The 27,527-nt window shown below is 40.2% G+C and overlaps 1 protein-coding gene across 3 annotated transcripts in view; it reads right to left on the bottom strand.

Annotated features, from left to right (window-relative positions):
- KCNIP2 (potassium voltage-gated channel interacting protein 2) overlaps positions 1 to 25,346 on the bottom strand; it is a 120,872-nt gene extending 95,526 nt beyond the window's left edge. For all 3 annotated transcript variants that reach the window (XM_070946511.1, XM_070946514.1, XM_070946515.1), the window contains exon 1: positions 25,274 to 25,346. In XM_070946511.1, the coding sequence (XP_070802612.1) occupies positions 25,274 to 25,346 (73 nt within the window). The remainder of the gene's footprint in view (positions 1 to 25,273) is intronic.
- Between the last annotated feature and the right edge of the window lie 2,181 nt (positions 25,347 to 27,527).

The following is a 27,527-nucleotide window of genomic DNA, read 5'->3' as shown; positions in this document are numbered from 1 at the left end:
TAACACTCTCAAGGCCTGCCTCAGTCATCTCGTCTGAGCTAACCCAGTCAGCAGCCAAGTCTTCCCGAATCTGAGTTATTTTATCATCCAGATACTGTACAAAATCCTCAGCTCGGCCCTGCAAGGGGTCATCCCGCACTCCCAGATGGAGAAGGGAGTGGGTCACCCTAAACAGGGTGGCTGGGCGGTTATCTGATGACGCGATAAGAGCGGCAAAATAGCTAGATTTCGCCGCTTTTATCGCCACTAGGTAGGTCTTAATATGAGACCTTACCAGTGTCAAGTCAGATTCGGATTGGCTGGCCCTCCAACTGCTCTCTAGGCGTCTTTTCCGGCGCTTCATCTCCCTCAGCTCCTCGGAGAATCAAGAAGCTAAGTGAGTTCGGTGCCGGGTCAGAGGCCGCAAAGGCACGACTCGATTCAAAGCCCCAGTGGCCGCACTATCCCAGGCGGCCACTAGGTCTTCAGCTGAGTCATGAGCCAGAGTCTCAGGAAATGGCCCAAGCTCCATCTGGAACCTATCAGAATCCATCAGGTGCCTGGGGCGGAACCACCTGGTCGGCTCCGCCTCTCTGCGACGGGATGCGGCGGTCAGAAAGTCAAGTCGAAGAAGCGAGTGGTCAGACCATGACAAGGGTTCAATGCCTATATCCCCTGTATCAAGGCCACTCAACCACTGACCAGAGAGAAAAACTAAGTCCAGAGTGTGTCCACCTATGTGAGTAGGGCCATGAATTACTTGGGTCAGTTCCATGGCCATCATGGAAGCCATGAACTCCCGAGCTACCTCAGACGTTTCACCGATAGATGGCAGGTTGAAATCCCCCATGACCACAAGTCTAGGGGTATCAGCCGCCACCTCGGCTATGATGTTGACGAGTTCGGGCAGGGTCGTTGCCACGTGGCAGGGAGCCAGGTACATGATCAACAGACCCATCTGGACCCCACGACCCCACTTCACAAAAAGAGACTCACATCCGGCTATCTGAGGTACAGTGGTCTCCCTCGGATCAAGACCTTCTTTTAGAATGACCGCTACCCCCCCCGCCCCTGCCCTGAGCTCTCGGCTGATGAAATGCACGGAAGCCTGGAGGGCACATATCCATGAGGGGAACCTCCCCCTCATGGCCCAACCAGGTTTCCGTAATACCTGCCAGGTCCGCTCCCCCCTCCTGAATTACCTGAATCCCACCACTGAGTTCAGGTACTATAAATGGAGAACAGGTCAGGAGCAGCATTTGCTCCAAACAGGGAACTACTTTGGAAGAATGCAGTGAGGGGGAAAGCAGACCCAGTATTCAGGAATCAGCATTACAATAGAAAAGGAAGCTTTCTGAGTAGGAGAATGGAGGGTTAGGCAGTTGCTAGGCTACACATACTGTTATCAAGCTAGTGCTGCAAAGCAACTTCATTGTACAGAGTAACAACCCCTAGCAAACTGCCAGGATGGTGGCTCTGCAGGTGATGCTCTGCCTTGCTGTCTGGAAGGGCAGGAGAGAGCAAAACCCTCGACTCTGCAGCTGCCTCATTTAGGCTGCGAGAATAAGTGGTAGCACTGGTCGTGAGGCCATTTCTCAGGGCAAACAGCATTTCCCATGCCCAACAAGAGCATGGCACTTATCCTGCTAAGAGAGGGATTGTTCCTTGTGCATGATTTAACACAAATGCTTTCAGAAGAAAAAAACCAGCACATTTATGGCAGGTACAATATGAGTATGTGTGAAAAGCCAATTGATTTTTTGTGGAAAAAACTGGTTCTGGCTACAATCTACAAAATGTGACTTTAAGATGTGGTTCAGTCCTAAGGTCTTAGATAGGACATAGCAGGAGAGAAAGCTGGCTATATGACTCGGTTTGCAGCCTTGGCTAACATTGCTTATCTCCCGAGTCTTTTGCTCCTTTCTTTATTAATGTAGGAGCCCTACCAGCGCAGTGGTTAGAATGCAGTATTGCAGGCTAACTCTGCCCACAGCCAGGAGTTTGATCCTTACCAACTGAAGGTTGACTCAGCCTTCTATCCTTCTGAGGTCAGTAAAATGAGGCCTAGGTTGTTGGGGGAAATACGCTGAAATTGTAAACTGTCCAGAGAGTGCTATAAAAGCACAGTGGAGCAGTATACAAGTCTAAGTGCTGTTTCTATTTATTTTGAGGCAAGGAAAAGCAGGGTTTTCTCCGGCAGAATTCAAAGCTCTACCTAACCAAACAAGCAAGCTAATAAACATGTTTACCATTAACAAAACCCTCCCGTTGAAACATGGATGCATATACCCTAGGAGCAGTTCAGGTACCACAAATGGAGTACAGGTCAGGCCCGACATTTGTTATAAAGAGGAAACTACTTTGGAAGAAAGCAGTGAGGAGGATAAGCCTTGGGATTCAGAAAAACATCCACAAGAAAAAGCCTGCAGGTAAAAAACTAATCAAAGCTGTAGAGCTTTGCTGACCTTTTTAGTTATATAACAAACTAGCTCTGAACCACATTAACAAATTGAGAGGAGAGCATAGAGATCCTCCGGCATATCACGGGGCTTAAGAAGCAACAGAGGAAGAAGAGCTCATAACCAGCAATAAAAAAACATGCTGGGAAGAAGCTGGGCTCATTCAACATGCAAGTATTAAGTGAAATAGGTAATATGCCTGTGGCTTTTCACATTTCCCCCCCAAACTCAAGCACTGTCAAGCAGAAAATAAAGAGCATGTAATAGATCCACAGAGACCATGGATTTAGCATGTGAGGAGTAACCTACCTCTGCAAATTAACATCACTGCCACCTCCCTATCCATCATATCTCATCTCCAGCAAAGCAGATGTATGGAGTGGCAAATTCTTAAATCTGCTATTTCCTTGGTACCATTACAAGTGGGAAAATTCTGCCCTGAATCTTTGCTTCTGGAGGCGAAGGCGCTCCCAAGCATCTCCATCTCTTTGCCTTCAGAATGGCCTAGCAGGGTATTCTCCATATTACTAGTATCCACTGGCAAATGTTATTAAGATGCACAAAGCATCTTGCTTTACTACAGAAACAGAGGAAGCAACCTCTCACTTTTGAAATAACCTTTGAACTGGCCCTTGGCTGGGTTGCCTTCTGCTGGAGTGTATTTCTTCTATTCCTTTATGTCCTCAGCTGACAGTCAAAATTGGAGCATTACAATTTTCAAGAAGATTTCACATCTTCATTGCTGCAGAGTATTGGGGCCATTCTCAAGGCAATTCAAACTTTCATCATTGGAACTCATGCCATTTGGAATTCATTGACACTTCATTGGAAAAAATGAAAGAGTGAGCATATCTGGCTTGAATATCAAATGAACCCAGCTTTTTTCCAGCAACTTCTGGGAGGTTGCAGTGTGGCATAGCTGAACAGGTCAGGGAGGAAGAGCAGTTTCTGGAACAGCAGGTGCAATCTAGGATTGTAAAATTGCCTGGATTACAGCTTTACAGGGATCTCCAAAGTTACAGGCTTTTGAGAAAGACTGACAATATAACGTGAATACAAAAATCTAGAAAAGGGCCACATGATTATCCACATGGAGGTTAATTTATTTAATCTAGCTAAGATTCAAACTCTGGTGCTGACCAAATGGTAGTTGGGAAATAACTTGCTGGGGGGAGTTGTGGACTTCTTAGGCCCCTCAAATTAGCTTGGGGTGAGAGAATTAAAAATTGATCCATACATTAGTTAGGCATTAGGAGGAAGTTAGGCTAATTTACATTGCCTTCTCTACTGTTTGCATTATTTGTTCTCTTTGCATGAGGTGAAGAACAGCTATTCTGAAATATTTGCTGTATGGCCATAAAACAACCAGTTGCTAAGGACAGTTGTGTATGTAATTCTATGGGACACACAATATTGACACAGCGAAGTAAGTGGACCTGTAGATGAAAAGGTAAATAACACCACTATAAATCTGGTTTAAAGTGCAATTGAAGCATGTGGAACTGGAAGCAGCCTTAGATTACTTCTCTGTTTATTCCTGCTTTCCCCCTTTTTCAACATTTATTTCTCTTCTGCTGAATTTTACATTGTAAATTCCTTCAGGCAGATTTGGGAAACCAAATGACTACTTTTGATACTATATTAATAAGGACGTGTTAAAATTATGACTGAAAGGGAAAAAATCCTCATATTATGTTAAATGTTTTTTTTAATAGTACATGCTCAGTCAGCTAAAATAAAGGGTTGAAGTGCATTTCTTGCAATGATTTAATGGAAAATAGTTGTAATAATTGTCTATGGAAGCAATCTAATTTCTCCTTCGGTTATTGGCAATGATGCCACATTAAATAGGATTCAATGGACTAAATAATAAGAACACAAATGCTCTCATATTGTTAGAGACTCTTCAAAGGATATGGCTAGGATGTGCACATAGGATTTGCAAAAGAGACTCAAAGGAAATCATAGTTTTTCAAAAGGAGGCTAAAGCTAAAGTCTTGAGCTATATTGTGGTCCTGGAATCCATCTCTTATTGCATAATTCCCAAGAATGCAGTAAGAGTAAATCCAGTCAGAAATCCAGTATTGCTCAGAAGAGCACCAGTTGGGTGCCAGAAAGCAATATCACCAAAGCAGGGGTGAAATCCAGCAGGTTCTGACAGGTTCTGGAGAACCGGTAGTGGAAATCTTGAGTAGTTCGGAGCTAGCAAATACCACCTTTGGCTAGCTCCAGGATGAGGTGGGAATGGAGATTTTGCAATATCCCTGCCCCAGGAGGGAATGGGGATTTTGCAGTATACTTCCCCTGCCATGCCCACCAAGCCACACCACGCCCACCAAGCCATACCCACAGAACCGGTAGTAAAAAAATTTGTATTTCACCACTGCACCAAAGGCCTCCTCATGAGAAAAGAATTAATCATCTTCTGAGAATGAAAGAGAGATATCAGTTCACAGTGACCAAATGAAGTTCAGGAAGCCCTGAGAGGGGCGGGATATATAAAGCCAACACCCTCCACTGAGGTTTGGTTCTATTAAGGTCCATCGTTTGCCTGTTTCTGTTCTCCAGTACTCTTCCTGTGTCCTAGATGTAGCTCCAGGTTTCCAAAGCTCCATTTTAGTCCTAATTTCCACATTAGGTATGGTCCTGAACATGCATACATGTATTTCAGAGCCAGATATTGTCTAAAATAAAAATTTAGATGCTACCAAATCCTTCGGTAGTAATCAAAAATGGGATTGGCCAGTTCCTTGGCATGTGGCAGATGGCACAATATTTTTGCTTATGTATTTTCAGTTCATTACTTCTGCCAGGTCAACAAATTTATAGACATAAGTCATTCCTAGCTACTCTGGAAAGTGCTGCATCTCTACCAGACCATGCTACAAATATTCACTCTTTCAAATTTCCAGTTATTTCTGTACTTGAGTCATTCCAGCTTTTAACTCAAATAGGTTTGTTGCATCCCTTTTGCTGGAAAGAAATTTCTATCTTCAAGTAACCAATGCCAAAAACATGTCTGCACTAGAAAACAAAAGTGGATTGAGAAAAAATATCCCTGGTCATCTTTTTGTTCATCCAATTCTAGCAAGTTTCTCAGCCAAAACATACTGGTACCTCATATCCCCTTGCTGGATTTGATTACATGAGTTCACTCCCAAAGGAGCTTTTTCAAAAGGCAATTGGATTTTGTTTTTCCTTGAAGATGTTTCACTTCTCATCCAAGAAGCTTCTTCAGTAGAACAGCCATGACCTGGATGTCTGATAATCTCCGTAACATGCATGTTTTGGCAACTTGTTTAAATGGGATATGAAGAGCAAGCATCCTTGAAGAGCTAAGTGAAATAAATTGTTATTCCTAAAAGTGTTCAAAAAACAGTATCTGACAAGACAAATCATTCAGGCCTAACGATTTGAGCAATCTGAATTATTATATGCACTCAATTTCTGGGTCTCAGCCATCAATTTCCAAAGAAATGGATTAATTCTGTTTCCCAAGAACCTTAACCAATGCCAACTGCAACCATTCCATAGTTTTCTCCTGCTGTTCTCTCTGCAGCCTAACTTCAAGGACATGATAACTTTCAAATGTAGTGAAAGCAAAAGTACAGGGAGTAGATTCTTAGGATTATAAGAAGCTCCAACTTTATGTTTGCATTTTTTTTCCTGTTCTTATAATGGTCTCTTTCCAGCATTACAGAAAAAAATATATCATAAAGCTTTCCAGGATAAAAGTGGGTTAGCAACGAATGAGCCAGCTGCCTTCAATTTTGAGGCTATGCCTTTCTAGTAAGTTGATCTATGCATCCAATAACCTTTAGGCAATATAGCCAAAAGTTGGTATAGGGTTGGAGAAGCCTGCCATAGTAGTAGCACAACATCCATTCCATAGGCAATATATTTATTAGACCAATAGATATTTTGCAGAGAAATTATAAAGTTTTTTAGTTTGCAAGAATACATCAAGCAAGATTGTTTGAAGTCAAGGGACAGCAAGACATGGACTGCAGATCTTTGAGCCAATTCTGTACACAGCTATATTCTAAAATGGTATGAGGGATTGTCTCCAGATATTCAAACTGGGTTTGATCAATTACATGTGGTGCTGTATGACACTAGACCCTCCAAAGTTTACTAGAAAAAAGAATAAATTCCTCATTTTGAAAAATATAAATTACAGCTCAAGGGCTAGGCTAAATACTAATTTTGAATAATATTAAAATGCAAACTCCCATTTTTCAGATTCAAGGAGACAGAAATTAGAAATTATGGTATCAGAAAAGTATCAAATATCTTCTCAAAGAGGCAATTTTCATCTCTGAAGCTATATCTTTCCAATGAGCCCATGCTGATTTTTGGCATTTTTATGCAACCCTGACAGGATTCATTACTTTTATTATGAACGTTTTGGCCCATTGCCTTAAGTACCAACTTGTCATTGTTGCACATGGATGTTTTGGCTACAAAGAGAATCTAGACCCACTGAATTATCACCACAAATTTAGCAAATGGTAGGAGGAGGATGCTGTTCAGCAGTCAAGTTGGCTTCCATTTCATTTATCCTCAAAATAACTCAATAAAATAAAATAGATTGGGTTGAGCTAAGAAAACTATTTGTTCAATACTGTGTGAGCATTATCATAGCACAGGTTTCCTATGTTTGATCCAAGGTAGGCAGCCTAGACCACAGAAAAATGCAGGGATAGAGAAGGCTAATTGATCATTCAAGGTATGAGCCCTAGATCTATATTATGGTCATTACAGTACATATTTCTTGAATGTCTTTATTTGCAGGCACAAATTATAGAAAAGAAAGAGGAAACAAAAGAAAATGCATTTTGTTAGCTTAAAGCAGATGAGTACCTTACTACGAAGAAATCCAAAACAAAGAAACAAAGGATTTTAAAATTTTTCTTTCACTAACATATTTTCCAACTGAAAGACACCTGGTAATGCATTTGCTAAGAAGCTCTGTTTCCTCCATTCTATATATATGGAACTATCATTTTAAAGTAAGATGAAAATTGATCCTAAACAGGTTGTATAACAAAAAGTCCATTTGAAACACAGTGATGTCTCCATTAAATTTTTAATGCTGTTTAATTGGACATTGATTTATAAAATAAAATATATTTTTTAAAAAGTTAATTTCTGAAGTATTGTGATTGAACATTATAAATCTCTTGCAAAAGAATAAAATCAAGTGGCTAGGAAGAACTATTCTATAAAGATAATTGATTCAGGAATTTATATGAGTTGTTGAATTTTTGATGTGAGTTCATAAAAAATAACTGGTATGAGTTTGGCTTAAATTCTCTTTATATGGTCAATGTAAATGCAATATTTTTTTGAATGAGTAGTAGACAAACATATGGTAAGGGAAACATAATATAGAGGACCAAACATTGCAACTACCAAATTTGATATGCCAATATTAAAATATGATATAGTTTTAGCTATAAGAATTTAAATACTCTGTTTACAGGCTGTTCTGTGGACAATTTGCTGAGGTCATAAGTTGAGGACTATCTATATAGTTCTCAAGGGAAGAGCTTTTTTCCAAAACTTAAGATATGAAGTTTAATTAGTAGAAATGAAACCCTTAACAACACATTGATGAATGTCCTATTCAGAATGCCTGCCAGGTCATTCTATACCCAGTCTACTCCCAACCCCACTAGAGTTGAATTATATAACCTACTTAACAATAGTTCATCAAGCCACAATTGAATGGGATTGTATCACCTCCTAAACCATAAACCATCACTTACAAATCTTGTGATTGTGTTCACATGATACCATGGTGAACCTTGGTGGCGCAGTGATTAGAATGCAGTACTGCAGGCTACTTCTGCTGCCTGGTGATTGCCTGCAATTTAGCAGTTCGAATCTCACCAGGCTTAAGGTTGATTCAGCCTTCCATCCATCCGAAGTCAGTAAAATGAGGACCCAGATTGTTGGGAGCAATATGCTGACTCTGTAAACTGCTTAGAGTGAGCTGTAAAATACTGTGAAGCAGTCTTCTTCTTCTTGTTGTGCCATGTCCATCATCAGACGTTGGCAATCATGTTGGCAATCCTATTTTTGTCAACAGCCATATGAAAAAGTGCTGCTGAGTTTTGTCCAAAGCAGTCCCTTAGGTTTTGAAGCCATGATGTTCTTCTTCTGCCTGGGCCTCGTTTGCCTTCAATTTTTCCCTGGAGGATTAAGTGAAGGATGCCATATTTTTCTGGGTGTCGCATCACATGTCCAAAATACTCTAACTTTCGCTTTTTAATGACTTTGATTATTTCCCTTTGCTTTCCCAGGCGGCTTATCACCTCCTCATTTTGTTAACCCAGCTTATACGTAACAGCCATCTGTAAATCCACATTTCAAATGCTTCTAGTTTCTTCAAGTGATTTTCTGTCAGAGACTAACTCTCTACTCCATAAAGCAGGATAAAAAATATGTAACATCTGACAAGCCTGATTTTCAGTCTTAGGCTTATGTCGTGACTGCAGAAGACTTTTTTCATTTTGAAGAATACTCTTCGAGCTTTCTCTATCCTTGTCTTTACTTCACTGATCATGTCCCATAATCATATACTGTATATATACATTATATTCTGTGAAGCAGTATATAAGTCTAAATCAGGGGTGAAATGCTCCCGGTTCAGACCGGATCGCCTGATCCGGTAGCAATGGAGGCAGGTGGTTCGGAGAACCGATAGCAAAAATCCCTGCACCCCCCATGCCCAGCTGAGCCGTGCAATCATCAGAGGCTTTTTTTTAGTTTTTAAAAGCATTTTTTCTACAACCTCTTCAGTCAAAAAAGTGCTTTTAAAAGTAAAAAAAAAGCCTCTGATGATCACGTGGCTCAGTTGGGATCGTCAAAGGCTCTTAAAAGCATTTTTTCTACAACCTCTTCAGAGATTGTAGAAAAAAATGCTTTTAAGAGCCTCTGACGATCCAAGCTGAGTTGCCTGATCGGCAGAGGCTTTTTTTCTTTTAAATGACTTTTTCATTTAAATGACTTAAATGACGATCAGGCAACTCAGCTGGGATTGTCAGAGCCTTTTGAAAGCATTTTTTTACAACCTCTTCACCGAAGAGGTTGAGGAAAAAATGGTTTTAAAAGTAAAAAAAAAAATTGGCCACACCCACACAGTCACATCCTCCTTCTACTAAGCCACGCCCACAGAACCGGTAGTAACAAATTTTAGATTTCACCACTGGTCTAAATGCTATTGCTATACCTAGAGCCAAAATCAAACCTTTGCAATACATTTGTGTGATATGAACTCAAGGACGTTTAGCACGTTTGCATCATATCAGACTATGTTTCTTGTGATTTTCTGGTTAGGTATTTTTGTATTTCTACAAACCTTGCCTCACTCCTAGCCTACGTATACCTTTCTTTGTAATCTGACAGTACTACTTTAGCTTTGCCACTTCAATTGCTTCTGAGCACTCTAAATGTTTCCGTAATGTTAATGTCAGCTTCTACTTCTTTAAAAGGGGGGTGCTAGTTATCCCTGTATACAGAATGAGCAAATCATAGCTTGTCAATAGTTGATGAGCTAAAATCTCATCAGTCCTGCTGAGAAGCTGATGAGATTTTAGTTCAAGAACAATGGACAAGATTATGATTATGAGAGATGATGGAAATGAACATTTAATAAGAACTGGATGTCACAGATCACCCAATCTTGCACAGATCCTTTACCTGCCTGGCAGTGGTGGGTTCCTCCTGGTTCGGTCCAGTTCGGCCGAGCCGTTAGCGGTGACGATATGATGTCACCGAACCGGTTCTCCCCCACGCCCTCCCACCCCACCCACCCACGTTATTCTTACCTTTTATTTGGTCCCACCCCCAATCTATTGCTGCCTCCTGAGTCCCAGCTGATGACTAGAGGGAAAAAAACTGTTTAAACTCTTGCCGCGGGGCTTCAAAGGGCCGTCCTACAGCTGATCAGTGTTAAAAAGCAAACAAATGAGTCGGGTCGTAGGTACGAGGACTGGTCGTAAGTGCGAGGACCTTCCAGAAATGACTCTGACCAGCTAGCCATGCCCATCTAGTCACATGACCTCCAAGCCACACCCACAAAATAAGCCACGCCCACAGAACCGGTAGTAAAAAAAATTAGAACCCACCCCTGCTGCCTGGTGTCCACCAGTTCTGTTGAACTACAATTACCATAACCTTTATCCAGCAGATCTGAGCATGAAGGAAGTTGTAGCCAACAGATCTAGTGAGCACCAGATAAGGAAACTCTGTATCATGATATATTAAAATTGTGTACAGCATAGGCATATTAATTGATTGGATAATGAAATCATCTTATAAATCTTAACGAACTAAGCTATAAATATATATTCTGTGCATATAACCACAAAACTAGAAAAATGAGGAGGAAAATCTTTGCTTAGAATGTTATCATGTAAAAGACAGTGAAACATAGCTATGATTTCAGAAAGCAGAAAAATTACACATAGCCTCTTCATCCTATGAAAGGTGCATATTAATGAGCATATGCTTTCTTTCTTCACTACAGTACATACATACACACATACAAATATACATAAATGCATACATACATAAAATACTAACTTCTTCATAGTGCAGATTCAGTCCTACATAAATATTGGAGAAGGTTGTTCCTCAAGCAATTTTGCTTGCGAAGTGTCCCATGATCTTAACCTTATAAGAACTCTGTAATCATTTTTCCTGTTCAGCAGAATTATAAATTTGGAAGAGACAATTTAGGACATCAAGTCCATTCCAGATCAGTTCAGGAATCAAATTAAGACACGTTCAACAGATGGCAGTGTCTACTCGAACAATTCAACAAAGGAAAATTCACCACCAACCTCAACAATTAATTTAGCTGTCAGACTGCTCTTACAGTCAAGGATTTCTTTCTTCACATCAATCTAAAATCTGTCCTCCCTTTACTTAAGATCATGATTCCATGTCTTGCTCGCTAACACAACTGAAAATAGATCTTGATATTTTGTGCAGAGAATGAAGATATCTTTTAAATCTTAACCTGCTAAGCATTTTTCAGGTACTGAAAAATTAGTTACAATCTCCCACTGCCCAGTGATTTGACTTCCCTTCAAGATTAACAATACTCAGTTCCTACAATCTGTCAGTATAAGACGTAATTTCTAGTAGTCTGCTGATTATTCTACTTGTTCTTCCTTATGACTGTTACAGTTTCTCTGAATTTTTCTTAAAATATCTGGAACTGGACACAAGAGTAGTCTGATTAATGCAGAACATAGTGAAACTATGACTTTCCATGATTTGGAAACTGAATATTGATGCAGTCTAAAATTCATCCATCCATCCATCCAAATATGATTCCATATGAACTTTAGTGGATTACAAGAGCCCACATAAAATCAGAAGTCACAATGCAAATTCAGTCAATAAGCAATCGATGTGTTTAAAACCCCGGAATAATCATAATATTGCACATTAACAATTCTGCAGAAAAAAACTATTTTGACTCCCTTCCTAAACATCATCAGGGAGGGCACCATCCTTAAGTGCATTCCTCATTTTTGGCAATACAACACTGCTGACACATACGTATTCAGCTTGTGATCAGCCACGATTCCAATATCCTTTTACAGAGACTATTCCCCAGACCTGTGGCAATGAGCTTTTCCTCTTGTTTCCCAGTTGATTGGAAAAACTGCTGCCTCAGCAGCTTAACTCTTGCTGTGCCTCTGGAATGAGGTCAGCCAACATGCAGCCTTCTTCAAGGGGGATTGGGGAGGAATCCTGCTGGAAGGAAAATGTGCACCTTGACAAAAATCCTTTCCTCCCCCCCACAGCTGTTAAAATGATAATGATAACGATGTAACAATAACAATAATATTGCAGACCTAGTCAATATTATGCAATTTAATATATTCTATTAGGTTATTAGCTATCCCTTCAATTTGTGTCATTTACAAATTCAGTAACGTTCTTTCCACTTCTTTATCTAAGTTATTAATGAGTACCAGGCCAGGGGCATCTCAGCTGATATCTCACTCCAGTTTGATGACAGACGATTGATTAGCACTCTTTGACTATGGTTTTCAAGCATCATTAACTGTAGATTCATCTAACAGATATGCCATCCAGCCCATAATTAACAAGTTTGCTGATCAGCATGACAGGGAGTCTTTTTCAAATGTTTTGCCAAAGTCAAAATATAAATTGAAAGCACTTCTATAATCTGTGAAGGAAATTATCCTTTCAAAAAATGAGATAAAGAAAGGCTAGCAACACTTGTTCTTGAAAACCTTTGCTGATTTCTAGTAATTGGTGGAGTGTATTTAAGATGCTTGCAGATTCATCCAGACCATGAGCAACCTCTTTAGTACTGAAAGATGTAAACTATGCAGCCCTGAGACCTGAACTCACACATAATTGCCTGGTAGAATGCATCTCCTCTTCCTACAGAACACTGACCCAAAATAGGATTTGTCTTATTATTTCTTACAGTTTGCCATTTTCACTGATCAGATGGTATGCCGTTTCCTTTTTCCTTCCTTTAGTTTTGAAAAGGTACAATCCTTCTGTAATCTCTCTTCATTCTGAGCTTTAGCTTTTCCAACACCAAATCTATAAATTTGGACTACTCGATGGATCTTTACTTGATGATCTTCTTCCCCGCCCCCCCATCTTTTACATATGTGACATTTTTGATTTTTAGATTTTTGCTGAGCTTTTTGTGCATCCAGATTGTCTTGGTCTCCTATCTGGAAACATTTATCCTTCTGCTCTTAGCATTCCTTCCTCCTCTTTTAAGGAACCCTGTTAAAAATCCTATTGAGACTTAACAGGTATGTAAACATGAATTAAGGGATGCGGTGGCTCAGTGGCTAAGACGCTAAGAGATTGTCAATTGAAAGGTTGGCAGTTCAGCAGTTCAAATCCCTAGTGCCGCATAGCAGGGTGAGCTCCTGTTACTTGTCCCAGCTTATGCCAACCTAGCAGTTCGAAAGCACGTAAAAAATACAAGTAGAAAAATAGGGACCTCCTTTGGTGGGAAGGTAACAGCGTTCCGTGCACCTTTGGCGTTTAGTCATGCCGGTCACATGACCACGGAGATGTCTTCAGACAGCGCTGGCTGTTCGGCTTTGAAACAGAGATGCGCATCGCCCCCTAGAATCAGGAACGACTAGTACATAGTGTGAGGGGAACCCTTACCCTTACCTTAAAATGACTTAAGAAAGAATTGTCACCCTTTGTAGGTTTCCTAAATTTTGCCCCCAGCCCCCTGGTTTATAGGATTACAATACAACAGTCCCCCAGTTGAATTGCTGAATGAACAACAGTCATTCAGCAATTCAACAGCCCCCCAGTTGAATTACAACAGTCTCCCAGTTGAATTGAATTGCTACTACCTATCCCAGGAAGATGTAACTCCACTGACCATTTGTATTATACTGCTATCCTGACTCTGGAGTCATCTTCTTGCAAATGGACATTCCCTGCAATTTCTGATCAGTAAGGGCAGCCTACAGTCTCAATTATATTAATAGCATCTCCAGTTTCCAGGATGCCACCAAATTTGTCTACAATTGTTCCAGAGTCCAACAATCTTTGAAGCCCCTTTCAGCATTTACTATATAAAATAAATTTTATACTGTAAAAAGAGAAGCTATCAACCCAGTTGATTAATCACCAGCTTTTCAGGGTAGCAATCTGCCTTAAACCAAACTAAAAGCACTTTGTTTAATGAAACCATTGCTGATAAAAAAAGAAAAGCAGGAAAGGTGGGGGAGGGGTGGGATAAAATGCCATTCATTAGAAAAACCAATCTGCCTTTACTTTAATCTGACCCAAAGTTCCCCAATGGGTAATTCTCATTTTAATAATCTCATTTAATAATATTTTAGAAATTCTTTTCCAAAATTGTTGGTACTCTTTAAAGGCTACATATACAGAAACAAGTCAATCAGAGTTGAGATGAGAGGACATACCTCCCAGAAAAATCAATCATTCTATATTTGTCCTTGCTGTTCACCCATTATTTGAATCAAAGGATTTCACTCACCAGATTTTAAAGTGAATATGAATTTATGCAACACAACCTCTAAAAAACACATCTGCAATTATGCTTAGAGTTGCTCTTTCTCAAGATTTGCTATGTTCCTAATATTGTAATTGTATTGCAAAATTTACTTAACAAATGTCTTGCTTAGTGACAGAAATTTAGGGCTCAATTGTGGTTGTAACTTGAGACTACCCGTACTTTGCATGGAGCAATTTGCAGAAGTCAAGACAGGTTGCAACATGTTGTGCATAATTATCACTAAGTCCAGCAGGTTCAGGAACAGTCAGGGCTGGCAAGTGAGCCATAGTAGCACAGATCCACCCCTTGCCACCCCTCTCTCACTATCTCCTATTCCCAATTAATTCCTTTCCCTTCACTATAGCCTCTTCGCTTTTCCTTCTGTTTCTAACTTACCTGAAAAGATTTTTGTTGTTGTTTGGGGCACTTCCCACAAGCCTCACCTTAGCTTTCTGACACAGTTCCCCACAGTATTTGGTGACAGTCTTTTATCTTTAGTTCTTTATCCAAATAGAAGAAATCAAATCAATCTTTATTATGGACATAAATCAGCATAATGAGGGTGGGATACAGTCAATTAAATCCACTGCAAATCCACTGACAGCTGGAGCCAGAGTCAACTAATGTTTCCTTACTCTCTTCTTTCTGAAAGACTGCAACTTCATCCAAGAAAGGCCTCACTTTCCTTGAGTTCAGCTTTTTCATTACTGAAAGAGCATCTTCATTTTATTCTGCCCCATCCGGTTCATTATTGGGATTAAGCAACATTCAAGGATAATGATTGCTTTTTTAGAGATCACCTTGACAGAAATATGGAAGTACTGTTGCCAGGATGATGAGGGGTAAAGCATAGTTTAAATCCACAGCAGACAGATGATATTCAGAAAGACTCAGGCAGATGCTTCCCTAATTCACTGAACCATAAGAAGCAGGAGGACCTACAACACAATCAGACACACAAGACTCTGATATTATAGTCAAACTCAATAAAAGTAGTTTTAGTCTTTCTATGAAGTTGATTTCTTGATCTGATCTACCTCTGCTGGGCAAGTGCTACAAAGCTAGATATCATTTGCGTATTAGTATCACCCTACTCCAAAGCTCTGAAGGACCTCATCCAGCACTTACATGTTTAAACCAAATAGCATGGGGAACAATAAAAATTAATGTCCTGGGTTCAAACATAAATCCTGACAAGAAGCACTGGAATTTGTAAAACTCTACCTCCACTAGATAACCCAGAATGATACCATGACACTATGAAAAGTTGCTGAAAGGTCCAGGAGAAATAGGCTTTTCCCACCTAATTTCAGAATCAGGTTATTCAAGACAACCAAAACAATCTCAGCACTACTATATTAGCAATATAATTGAAATGGGTCAATTTAGAGTTGCAAAGCTATCACTTTTTCAGTCACTTTATCCAAGAATGGAATATTTGAGATCAGCCTATAGTTACAGGGACTTTTTGAAGTAAGGGAGGGCTGTTCAGTGGAATTCTTAAAATTGTCTAAAGAAGGCACAGATTATGAGTTGAGTTTATTTAATCATCTGGGAATAGCAAAAGATCAAGCAAGAAGGTGACAAATCTCATCTCTCCAGATACTCTGTACACATCCTCAGGATCTACAAGCTGAAAAGAATCTCAACAAGAAAATGCCAAAAATTACATTCCCTAATAATGGAAGCCAAATTGAGGCAATCTTTATCCACAAAGAACAAGTACTACTTACAATGAGCTTTTGACTGCATTAGACTCACTTCCTCAGAAACAGTATTAAGACTCTCTTCCTCCTTGATGTAGGAGAAACCGTAGGATATGAAAAAGAATTGCTGGCCTATTTGGTGCAGATGCAGTCAGGGGACAGATTTAGGCCCTCTTTGATGCATCCACTGCCATGGAGCAGGACTTCATATGGGCCTCAAAACATTTCTGTCTTGCATTTGTGGATTCCTCACAAACAAAAATGCTCGAGCAAAGAGAGTGCTTAGGAGAAATAGTGTTCATTATCCAAGCCATTTCCATGTTCAGAGCAACAGGGCTTCGTCAATATTACCAACAGTCAAAACAGGAAATTCTCCAAGCCCATTTGAGAATTTTTCTAGAAATATCAAGAACCTGCAGCACATTATTAAACTGATTTTCCGGCTCTGCAGAGATTTATAATAACTACCAATCTGAAACTCATTAGAAAGTGATCTGTCCATGACAATGGAGTTACAGAAAACTCCTCCTCTTTCAGACCACTAGCTCCACCCACCCAGAAAACCAAATCCAGTTTGCATTTTACTGCATAGGAGCATGAAATCCTGAGCCCCTCCCGACTGGGCAACTTCAGCCTAGACAATAAATTCCCAAGACACTCAAAGCACTGCCATGATAGGGATAGTATCTGAAAAAGACATTATTATACAGGAGAGTAGACAGTACTCAGCGCTTTAATCCCATATGATGAAAGTCTCTTTGGGTTTGGTCAGACATGAAAAAATTAATCCCTTCAGACAGATAACAGGGACAGGGAAAACAGCTGATTCTGCTAATTTTGAATTTCCTCAGAATTGCTCATTAAGTTTGCATAAGCAGCAATGCAGATATTCTTTTTTTTTTTTAAAGTTTTTATTGTTAAGGAATTATAGTACAATTCCACCTTTCTGGTTTCATGGTGTTAAGAGATGGAGATACCATTGAATTAGAACCAAAAATATTTCTCCTGGGAATCTTGAAGACAGAATTTGTATCTTGTCACACATATAATAACAGCAGCAAGAATCTCCTATGCTCAACATTGGAAAGAGAAAAAGTTGCCATCCAAAGAGCACGTAATTAGGAAAATAATGGAATGTGACGAAATGAACAAGCTGACGTTAGAAATTAATGATAGAGAGGAAACTGACTACTACAGCGTGTGGGATATGTGGTATGAGTGGTTAGAGAAAAGAAAATTGAAGTGAAGACTGAGAGAGATAAAGTTCAATTTGATGATTAACTAAATGAGTATATTGAAAGGAGTCGTACTACCGGCAGTAGGAAATAAAATGGAGTAAAGATGCAAGTTTATGTAAATAAAATGTAATAATATGTATTAAGGATAACATAAGTAAGAAATCCTACGGGCAGTACCTTTTAAATTAAGATAACGAAGCTATACCATGTAAATAATAAGCAAATATTATGTATGTGTATATGTATGTGTATATTAACAGCAATGCAGATATTCTTATTATTCTCCTCCCTAATCTCCAGATGAAGGAAACTGAAGCAGCCATTTTGTTCAAAGTTTGGCCATGTAGACTGGAAATTAAGGAAACCAAGGACCAATACTTCAAAAAGAAATCAAACTATGGAAAGCTGAAATTAGACTTCTTTTTATTCTATTTTTCAGAATTTACACAGTACTATATTCCCAATGTAAATAAAATAGCACAAGCTGCTCTCACACCTCATATCAAATTTGTTGCTGGAGCAATATTTTCTCATTTATTTTTTTGTTTCTCCAAATGGAGAGATCCTGATTAAGATGTCTTGTTCAATTTTTGCCCAACTCAGACAGACTGAACATTGGAAAGCAGAAACAGAAAATACAAAATATTGTCCTCCCCATGTCTTGAATAATTCAAATGTTTTACATCACAAAAACAGCCTTCAGTACTCAATTGCACGCATACAGTACATCTGCCCACTAGAAAAATGAACATCTCATTTGAAATTGAAACCAATTCAATTTGGGTTAAATTGTGAGATTGAGATTGAGCAACAAGAGAGTTTCCAAGCCAGGAAAGCAAAAGAGACCATAGTCTCAGAAATAGACAAAACACATAGAAAGAAAGCGATAGGCACAGAATACATATATCTCTATAATCTGCACAGGGCAAATTTTAGTTCACAAGATGCAGCATCCCCAATTACAGCAAACTATTTGGCCCTTGAAATCTCAAAGTCAGCAAGATAATGAAGAGTGAGATCATTGAATAGTCCTGTCAGCATCCAGAAGTTGCCCAGAAATCACCTCCATCATGAGCAAGTGGTGGAAAGCTCTCTGTACATGAGAACCATTATCCCCACAGACTTCAAGGTGTGAAACCAGACAGTTTATGTGAGAATTGGCAAGATTTTACCAGTGACCAAAGCCTCTTACAAACACATACACATGTGTACACGTGCAAACACACACACCACCCTCATATATATGCAAGGTATCATAGAACTAGCAATACTTCATACCACCTTGCTTTCTAAATATGTGTGTAATTGTATATTTAATACAGTTACATCATGGATACAGTGATCAGAGCTCTTCTTTTTAGGCCATAGAAAGGAAGATGACCCTTCAAAATATGCCACTTTAGTTAAGAGGCAAGTAGATGGAACACCAGGTCCATGATGCTGTGATCTGGTAGCCAAACTGTATGTGAAATACTGTAATTTTAATTGCTTCCTCCTGGGCAGAGAAACAGTTGAAAGTGATTATCACGCCTCCATTTCTTTGTCTTCACAGTGACAGGACCATACTCCATGCTTGGCCTACAGTACATAATGGTACGTGGGAATGTCCTTGGGAGACAGGAGGAAGAGTTGCACACTGGACAACGAATGTGTGAAGATATTTCAGCTCACCGAAAGAGAAGCATTTCAGAAGAGGCCCCCTCAGGTTTTCCAGAGAGTAAAAGGAAAGGAGGAGGGAAATGCCTTCAATCTTGCTAGATGCTGTTAAGGTAACTTTACAAAAAGGTAGAGCCAGTGGTGGGCTGCTACCGGTTAGGACTGGTTCAGGTGAATCAGTAGTTCCGACCTGGGCTGGCCCCGCCCACCTGCCCTAGTGCTATCACGTCCTATATAATTGCTGGGTTTTTTTATGCCATGCATGTGTGCGGAAGGCATGCACTCACATTTTTTGTTCCGGTTCTTACAACTGGCAGCAGCCCACTCCTGGGTAGAGCTAGTACTCCTGCTTGTGCTTCTTGTCTGAGCTACCTTGCAGGGCTAACAGGCTTTGAACCACAGTTTTGCTATGAGGAAATTCAGGACAGATACTTTGCTACCTTATACATAAGCCTGCGCAGCATTCCCAGTTTTGAAAGAAGCAACATGACTTACAGTAGCTCTTTACCTGTCACTGTAAGGGGGTGAAGTAAACGTAGGCCTTGTCAGCATCCCAAGTGCATTGCAGGCTGTTTCTATAGTGATCATTCACCCACTGCCAAATGCAACTGTCTTTGCACCAGCTGTTCAGCAGCAACTGCATGACAAAGAAGTTGCAAGGTAGCTGGCTGAACACTCTGGGGAAATCAAGGCACACTGGTGGTGAAGTGGCTACCAAAATAGAAATGTATGCACCTAGGATGAAGACCAGCTTTTTCCTTTCCCATGTGTAGCTGAGATTGTCTAAAGGTCACGAGGGATCAGGACTTGGGAACTAATGTCCAAGCCACAGGTCATATCTTATCTTCCTTCACTATTAACCTTTAAACTATCAGCTGAAGAAAAAGGTTATATTTAGTGATATACCTTTTGTGTGCTACAGATTTAGATCGTACTAGGGGAGGCTTAAGATGGGGTCAATCAATCATTTTCATGAAGTTTGAAGACAATGTGATTCAGTCATTGCTGCCTGTAATGTAGTCTTATTTATTCACTGCTTCACTGTTATTTTGGCTAGAAGAGGCTCTACCGATGCTTATATTGCATTGAAAGCTTTAAGAAATACAATATCCCCTAGGACTATAGAAAGAGAAAAGAAAAAGGAAACACTAGCAGTACTATAACACCTTCAAGTTAGAAAACAAAAACATACCACTTCCAATATTACTAATGAGTGGCATTCAATTAAATCACTGTATAATAATAACCTTATTGTTATAAATTAACATCTTGAGTTAGATTTGTATTGCATTAATGCTTATAGATTCTTCTTCATGCATGCAGCAATGTTTTTTAGCATTTCCATTGCTTACAGGACCACTTCGAGAGCTTGTGGATTTTCAGGTGGTACTACTGAAAGGCTATTCATATGAATAAACTGCACAGCTATTTCTGCAAATGCTTATCATCCTGTTTTAACCCACTGCAAGGTGCCTCTTCCCCTAAATATGTACCCTATAATGTACTAAAAAAAATAGCCAAGTATTCATTACAATGGTTGCATATATACAGAAAAATACTCTGTACAGTTGTTTACAAAGAATATTCAGTCTGTTTTTACAATAGCTGCAAATGACTATAAATGAAAACAACAACAGTACCTATTTTATAGCTTATTTTAAGATTTAGTAACAAGATAAGATGTTGTTACTAACATTCTCTTGAAAAAGCAGATTGTTGCTTAGCCAGATGTAATGCTGAAAGTGAACTGCATTTTCAATTGGCATTATTGTAATGCCATATTTAGACTCTAAGCAGAGTGAGGGATATGAACACAAGATTTTCCTGACCACCAGACTGTTTTTTAGAGAATCTTAAGGCCAATACCAAGAAGTTGACAGCTAGGGCTAAGAATCATTTCTGAAATTATTTACTTCAGGAGGACTACATAAACACAAATTGCTGTGTTTGCCTATTCTGTATCAATTCACACAACCATCCTTAGGATTTTAATAAACTTGGATTAACTTTTTTTATTTCAGACTTGTTACTTAAAGCTTTTTACATAGACAATTGGCATAAAACATCTCTGCTTTCTTGGAAAACCTTTATAAAAGGGATTTACAAATGAAGCTTGGCCAAGCCTCAATGTAGACTTGATTGGTGAAGAAAACAGTTCTCTTATTTGTCTATGGAGATTCTCAGTCATCCAGGTCATAGTTATCCCAAAGGTGATTTTTCAAGAGGCAACTGGACTTTCTTGTTTTTCTTTGAAGATGTTTCGCTTCTCATCCAAGAAGCTTCTTTAGCTGTCTTCAGAGCCGAAGACAGCTGAAGAAGCTCCAAGAAGCTTCTTGGATGAGAAGTAAAACATCTTCAAAGAAAAACAAGGAAGTCCAGTTGCCTCTTGAAAAATCACCTTTGGGACAATTTTCCTATTTGCACACATCACTTCATTTCATGAGATTGACAAAGATGTCTGACAAAACAAAAAAAGATAACAAAACTGAATAAACTGCTGAAGTTAAGTATTGTTTCCCAAAAGATTGTTGGGTTTTTATTAGTCCTTGACTTATGACCACAGTTGGGAACTTCCATCACTAAGCCCTGTACTTCAATGAATTGCATCTGATTTTATGAACTTTTGTGCCACAAACATTAAACAAATCGCATGGCTGTTAAGTGAATCCAGCTTCCCCTGTTGATTTTGCTTGCTACCCAACCCATGGAAGGTCATAAATGGCAATCACATGATCTTGCGATGCTGCAACAAAATACATGCTGGTTGCCATGCACCTGAATTTTGATTGTGACCGTGGGAATGCTGTGACAATTGTAAGTGCAAAGCCCAGCGATCATTCACTTTTTTTCAGCATTACTGCAATTATTTCTTTTGCGTTACAGTAAATACAATATAACAATGATAGATTTAGAAGAGGAAAAAAACCAGAATTAAAAGTAGAGTCAAAACATGAACAACTTGAAATTTGTAGGTAGGCATCACTTTGTTACCCCAAAGTAAAGAGGATTTAATTTATTATGAGAAAGAAATAGAAAATGGGAAATCCAGATACATCTCAACCAGCATGCTGAGTGAACTGATAGCTGTGAAGGGGAAAGGCACTTCTGTTTTCTTAACCTTAAGGTGGAGAGTGTGCTCAAGAAAAGATTAATCCTAGGAAGTAAGACAATGCAAAACTTAGACTTGATTATGAAGACTAAGGATAATTCAATAACAACAAAAATTAGAAAAGTTAAAGCAACAATATTTCAAGCTGCAATATTCAGCTTTGAAAAGTAGACACTGAGAAAGGAAAGGGAAAGAATATAGGTATTTCAAATTATGGATTTTGAGAAGGTTACAAGGGGTGTCACAGATTGTAAGAAGGATCAATGCATCACATCTGGATCAAATAAAGGCTCACTGATTTCTTGAGACAAAAATAAATAAAATTACTCATTTTGGCATGTGACACAGGTGGATAATGAATTAGAAATAGTATCCTAATATCCTAATTAGAAATTAGGATAATGAATTAGTGTTAGGTAAGACTGAAGGAAATAGAAGAAGGGAAAGATGATCAATAAATTAGCTGTAGGGGTTTGAAAATGGAGCTGGAAATTTGAGAAAAGGGTACTCTGGAACAGCATCCCACTAAATATACCAATGGTGCCCTCTCTCCTCAGGTTCTGAAAAGTCTTTAAAATCTGGATTGGGTCCCAGATCTGAGATTAATGTATATGGGGTGGGGGTGGGGATATTCTGCTTTGTTTTAATGATTGTTTTTAGTTCAAACTGTTCAACTTCATTTTATGTTTTTAATTGCTTATGTTAATTCTTATGTTAATTGTCCACTGGAACAATAACAATAACAATAACAATAACAATAACAATAACAATAACAATAACAATAACAATAACAATAACAATAACAATAACAATAACAATAACAAGATGCTGGCAGCAACCCATATCAACCATTAGCACCAGTCAATTGTATTTGTGACACATTTTTAAATGTTCAGTTGACTGAGTTTCATGTTTAACGAGTAAAAGAGATGATGATGATGATGATGATGATGATATCACTATAATATCAGATCTGCAAGTTATTGCAATAATAATAATAATCAAGCATACCTTGATAGCACCCAGGTAGTTCTTGGCGTACTATTATAAAGAAACACAGGAGTATAGGAATTTTAGAATGCTATCAGTTTATTGTTTTCAGCTGTGTTCCTCACTTTTGCACATATAAGAGGCTGGAACTTGGACTCTTGGAAGAAATATCCATTTCCAATACTATCAATAGGAGATAAATATTTACAGAATTTTCTTTACAGCTCAATTGGGAAATATTTTCTATAATCCAAGTAATACCAAATAATAAATGCATGTGGTCTTCAGAAGCCATGGTTTAAGTTTTCATAAGTATTTTGTTGTATTTCATGGTCTCTCATTAAGTCTCTGGATTAGCTATCTCTTTTCCCAGTGCATGCATAAGAGCTGTACATAACAAGCTGCAATGAAGATGAATGTGAATGATTCAACGGAACTTAATAGCAAGGTAATGTGTGTTGACAGAGAGAAGGTTGACCAAAAATAAAGAAAATGGGAAATGGCACTAGAGCAAAAATCACATATATTCTTTTCTGCAGTTACGATGTGAACTTTAGCTGCAAGAGAGAATTTATCCAGTTGTAAATGGAAATGAAGAGATGATCAAAATATAACATGTAGACATTCACTTCATGTGTGCTGCATAACTGAGTGTCCAGCATTTCATTAGACAGTAAGTTTATTATTATGTTATTTTTATTCATTTGCCCCACAAATGTACAAGAATTGTGATCAGTAGCTGTCTGTTGTTTATTGTTTATAACTTTATCTTAAAAATAAAACTATAGGAAAAATTAAAAAAGAAAAAGAGAGGAGTAGTAAATTTATGGTATCAAAAGCCAACCAGGGATAAATGGCTTTATTGAGTGTGTGGAAGGGAGAGTTGAAAAACACAAGAATTCTTGACTTTAATTCTGCTTCGGTTCTCTTCAGATAAAAAGGGTATACGGAAATCCGAAGACTGATGAAAAGCAAAGCTCTTACTGGGCAGAAAAATATGAATGGCACAAGATCAGGAGGTCCCACAATTAAAGGTCACAACTGGGAGGAACCCAAGTTCCTTTTCACTTCATTTTGATTTTAAATCATATTGATGCGTTGAAGTCACTTGAGAGACAAGAAAATCATGTGGGCTCTGAATTTCTACTGAGCTCAAAATATCTCTGTGGCTGAAGAGCCAATTTTGCAGGCATCAAATCGCTTGAATGACGTTCAGGGGCAACAGAGAGAGAAAATTGCTCTGCCGTGCAGAGGAGAGCCCAGCAGCACTGACAAACTCCAGCACCGTGGACAGTACCAGATTTGAAGGGATTTTGTTAGTTCTGGGAAGAAGGAAGGCATCTCGCCTACTAGCCTTCTATATAGATATGGGGTCTATGCTTTTTGTAGTGGGCTAAGATCCTCTAATAAATAATACCTATTTATTAAATTTCCATGCCGCCCATCTCTCTGGTACAGAACAGAGGCAGCAGAAAGACGTGGATAAATTCCTTCTGATTTGAATTTTATTTTATTTTTTTAAATTGAGGACTTCATTGTCCATCTCAAGGGGATCTTGTCCAACTTCTACATTGGTTTACAGACTTTAGACACAGGAGTAAGTTCATTAAGATCTCCTTAGAGTCTTAGGGGAAGGCATCGCAGCCAACATTAGCTCCAGATCCTGGACTATTTTAAGGAGCCAGGCAATGAAAGGTTCCGTTCTCCAGCCTGTAAAATCCATTCAGTCATGCATACCACAGACATAAACCTTCACCTACTTTGAAATGTCCAGGGACAAAATCGGCGCCGTAACCCAACCCCCTCTCCTCGGCACCATCACTTTGTGCAAGTTTGGTTCAGAAATGGACTAAAGAACCCCTCCCTGGATGGTGAGAAGAATGCACGAAGGAAAACCCCACCTTTGGCAGGTGGCGGTGGGTCGACAACAGTTACTGTGTGGGACCTCTTTCACACTCCACCCAGTTTGCTGTTAAAGGGATGCTGCATCTTCCTAGCCCTCCCCCTCCCTGCCCCTCCTCAAGCCACGGCGGCGGCTCTCAGCAGAACGAGCTGCCAGCTCGGGGTGAACTCACCGGTTAGTTGATCGTAGGAACCATCGAGGTCCCGGGAATCGGAAAGGCTCTCTTTTCTGTTCTTGCCGCGCATCTTGCGGAGCGGAGACGCCCCGAGGATCCGGGACAGGACGGGACCTGGCTGCACACCTCCCTTCGCTTTACAGCTTCTCTTTCTTGCCAGGTGGGGCGCCCGGGGCGCCCGGTGCCGATGCCTCCCTCCCTCCCCCTCTGCAGATCCTCCTGGCGGGGGCGCGGGACGGGCAGGGGCAGCCGGCGTCCAGTTCCCCGGCAACAGAAGAAGCGCAAGCGCCTTCTTTCCCAGCCGCCGAGCTGCTCCCCCACCTCGCCCGCCAGCTTCTGTGCACCGCCGCTTGTTTGCTTTTCCGGGCGGGCTTCTTCTCTGACCGCCTGTAGCTGAGGCGAAAGGAGAAGAGCCAGACTCCGTTCCCGGGCTGTGTGCCTTTCTCCCCGGGACCGCCTTGAGCTCCCTCTCGCACCAGAAGGGTTTAGTCCCGTGCGCCAGTCCGGGGCAGAGTGTGAAGCGCTCCCTGGCACTCGACTCAGGGGCAAGAGGGGCTCCCTCAGGGGGAAAAAAAGAGAGAGAGTTTCCCTCAGACACGTGTCTTCATGGGCTGGGAGACACGTGCACCTGTACACAAACGCGCACGCCGGCGTCGTTGAGAAACTGGCGCAAGAATAAACGTCCTCCCACACTTCTGGCGGAGCCAGAGACTCGCGGGGGGCAGGAGCCACCCCAGCGCTACCCACTCGGCCTCGCGCGGAGATCCCTGAGTACAGGAGACGGGGCATGGAGGTGGGGGGAGGGGTGCTTCACCCAGGACTGAACGAATCACGCCAACAAGTGCTTGCGCTTCCTAACACACCTCTCACGCTCCTGAAGGATCCGTGCCGGCCAACTGACACGCTCCACTGAACCTTCCTCTACCTCCAGAAGAGCAGGTTAGCACCCACCCACCCCCCACACATAACCTGCTGTGAACCAGTTCTTAGGAGAGGGTGTTTGTCATTTTATTTAACAAGCTATGTCGTTATCCACTCAGCCAAGCCTGGCTATAATGGAGATACTGAGATGCAAACACCTCATCTGTTGAATTTCTGTCTCTGGAAGCTGCTAAAAACAGAGGAGGCCTGGCAAGGGGTGTGGGGTGGGGGGAGGCAAGTCCTGGGTCCAACTGAAAGGAGGAGGGGGTGAGAGGGAAGGGAACTGTTGCTGGAGGAAAAGAATCTGAGAAAGCCAGAAGGCTGGCAGAATTGGCCAATGGCTACTAGAGAGCCTGTGGTCCTATAGGTTTTCCACATCCAACTGTACAGGATAAGGACATCTCTGAATCAGCTCCTCTGAAAACAAACAAAACTGGCTGGGAATGAGTTCTGATCCAATGTATCTGGAGGGCTGTTGATCTGAGGGAGCTTCTTCTCCAGATGTTCTCCAGAAGTCAGAGACCCAACCTTTAATGTATTCTGTTCCTATTGAACACACGAACAGGATCACAATTTCCTCTGGGTTCATGCCCACTACTCCTATAATGAGGAATAATTGGCACTGTTATCCTCTACTCTACAGCATTCTGAGGAAAAAAACATTCATTTGGATAGGGTTCCTAGAACCAGTATCCCAAAGGCCCATTAATAGCCTGATGACCACTCCTCCCCCCCACTTTCCATAAGTAGAAAAGGAGGTAGAAGTGACTTGCCTGCTGTATCACAGAACCAATTTCATTTTGTCTTCTTTATCATTCATTCTGGCAATTTTGCTCTTCTTAAATTACGAAAGTATAGCTTGAAAATGCAGCCATAACATCTTAATTTCCCTTAATTCAAATGATCAATCTCAGTGCATAAATACTATACATTCTCTGACCTTTGCTGTTCTGTTTAAATGCCAGCCCATTGATACGCAGCACTAAGCCCCTATGTGACATTATGGTGGGTAAAATTGCTCAGATGTTCTTTCCTAGCAGTGGCAAACCAGGAAAAAAAGATGGTAGGTATGGCAGAATATCTCTATGGCTGAATAAATGCCAGAGTAATCCAGTAAATTCCTTGGCCAAACTCCAGTGTTTTTGCATTGACCTTTGTTTGCGCCAACCATATCTTCATTAGGATCACATTCATCACTGATAAAGCCAGATGAGATTGACAGGGACTGCCTTGAACAATATGTTCTTCTTTCCGTACAGGTAGTCCTTGTTTAGCAACTGCCTCAATTAGCAATCATTCATAGTTAGAATGGTAATGAAAAAGAACTTTA

Source organism: Pituophis catenifer, unplaced genomic scaffold (genome assembly GCF_029215685.1).
Source record: "Pituophis catenifer annectens isolate HBS135680 unplaced genomic scaffold, rPitCat1.0.hap2 SCAF_6, whole genome shotgun sequence".
In the NCBI taxonomy this organism is placed as follows: Eukaryota; Metazoa; Chordata; class Lepidosauria; order Squamata; family Colubridae; genus Pituophis; species Pituophis catenifer.
The sequence above is the reverse complement of the archived record's forward strand: the minus strand, read 5'-3'. Positions and strand labels throughout refer to the sequence as shown.